This window comes from Octopus bimaculoides, chromosome 13 (genome assembly GCF_001194135.2).
Source record: "Octopus bimaculoides isolate UCB-OBI-ISO-001 chromosome 13, ASM119413v2, whole genome shotgun sequence".
NCBI lineage: Eukaryota > Metazoa > Mollusca > Cephalopoda > Octopoda > Octopodidae > Octopus > Octopus bimaculoides.
Genome location: NC_068993.1, coordinates 62,097,833 through 62,098,980, shown reverse-complemented (window position 1 = coordinate 62,098,980; position 1,148 = coordinate 62,097,833). Strand labels below are relative to the sequence as shown.

The 1,148-nt window shown below is 43.1% G+C and overlaps 1 protein-coding gene across 1 annotated transcript in view; it reads right to left on the bottom strand.

The window, feature by feature from the left end:
• The window catches only part of LOC106881300 (myotubularin-related protein 2), a 48,413-nt gene that overhangs the window by 10,627 nt on the left and 36,638 nt on the right, over positions 1-1,148 (bottom strand). Inside the window, exon 8 of the mRNA XM_052972548.1 lies at positions 306-380. Coding sequence (XP_052828508.1) covers positions 306-380 — 75 coding nt within the window. The remainder of the gene's footprint in view (positions 1-305; positions 381-1,148) is intronic.

Genomic DNA, 1,148 nt, shown 5'->3' with positions numbered 1-1,148 from the left:
GAAGAGGAGGAAGATGAAGAGGAGGAAGATGAAGAGGAGGAAGATGAAGAGGAGGAAGATGAAGAGGAGGAAGATGAAGAGGAGGAAGATGAAGAGGAGGAAGATGAAGAGGGTGAAGAAGAGGAGGAGCAGCTCTGTGTCAGGATATGTACTCTGTATGCTAATGATGAATTGAGACGGTTAGAGTAGGGTTACATTTGTTTTAAAAAGATTAAAATAAAAAAAAGTCATATTCTAGTAAATATGGTGATTCGTTCGATAAACAAAATAACAAAACAGAATAGAAATACAAAAAAAAAACTTACTGGAAGACGTCCTCTGCTACGGAATCCAGCAACATGACGCAAATACTCATCGGAAGCCGTTTTAGGAACAACCAGCTGAAATAAGAAGAAAGAGATGGCTAGAAGAAAGAAAATGACCTAGAAAATTACTATTTTTTTTTTAATCTCACAACGTGAGATATTCAGCAATAGTACTTTGTAGTAAAGATTGTTTGCCAACATAACATGGCAGTCTGAACAATTATTCTGTGCTGATGAAGAGAAATAAGCTGGAAATCGCAATACACAGATATTGTCTTGAGCTGAGGGGTCGGGGTGCTAGATTCCCTTGTTTGAAAATATAAAGACACAGATCGTGTCATATAACCAGCTGGAGACGATGTCTCCTGGGGCTAAATTACAGCAACATTCATCCTAAACCAGGACTGCCATGTTATGTTGGCAAATGATCTTTACTATAAAATGACCTCAGTTGAATGCCTGATATGCAACTCCCCAAGAGCCTGATTCACAGCAAACTGGCAGAAGGCAAGTGCATGCCAGGTAGGCAGAAGAAGCACTTCATGGACACACTCCAAGCTACACTGAAGAGCAGAGAGATCAACCCTGAAACCTGGGAAATGCAAGCAGAAGACTTCCCTGCCTGGTGAAGCAGCATCAACAGAGAAGCCATGAATAGAACAGGATTGCAGGGGCACAAAGAAGACATGAAATAAGTCCAGAGCCAACACCTCGCCTTCAGCCCCAAGGGACCACAAATGCCCAACCTGCAGCAGAGCCTCCCACACTGATTGGCCACAGTCAGTCACACCCTGCCTTGTCGTCTCCCTGCCATGTGATTGGCCACAGTCAGTCACACCCTGC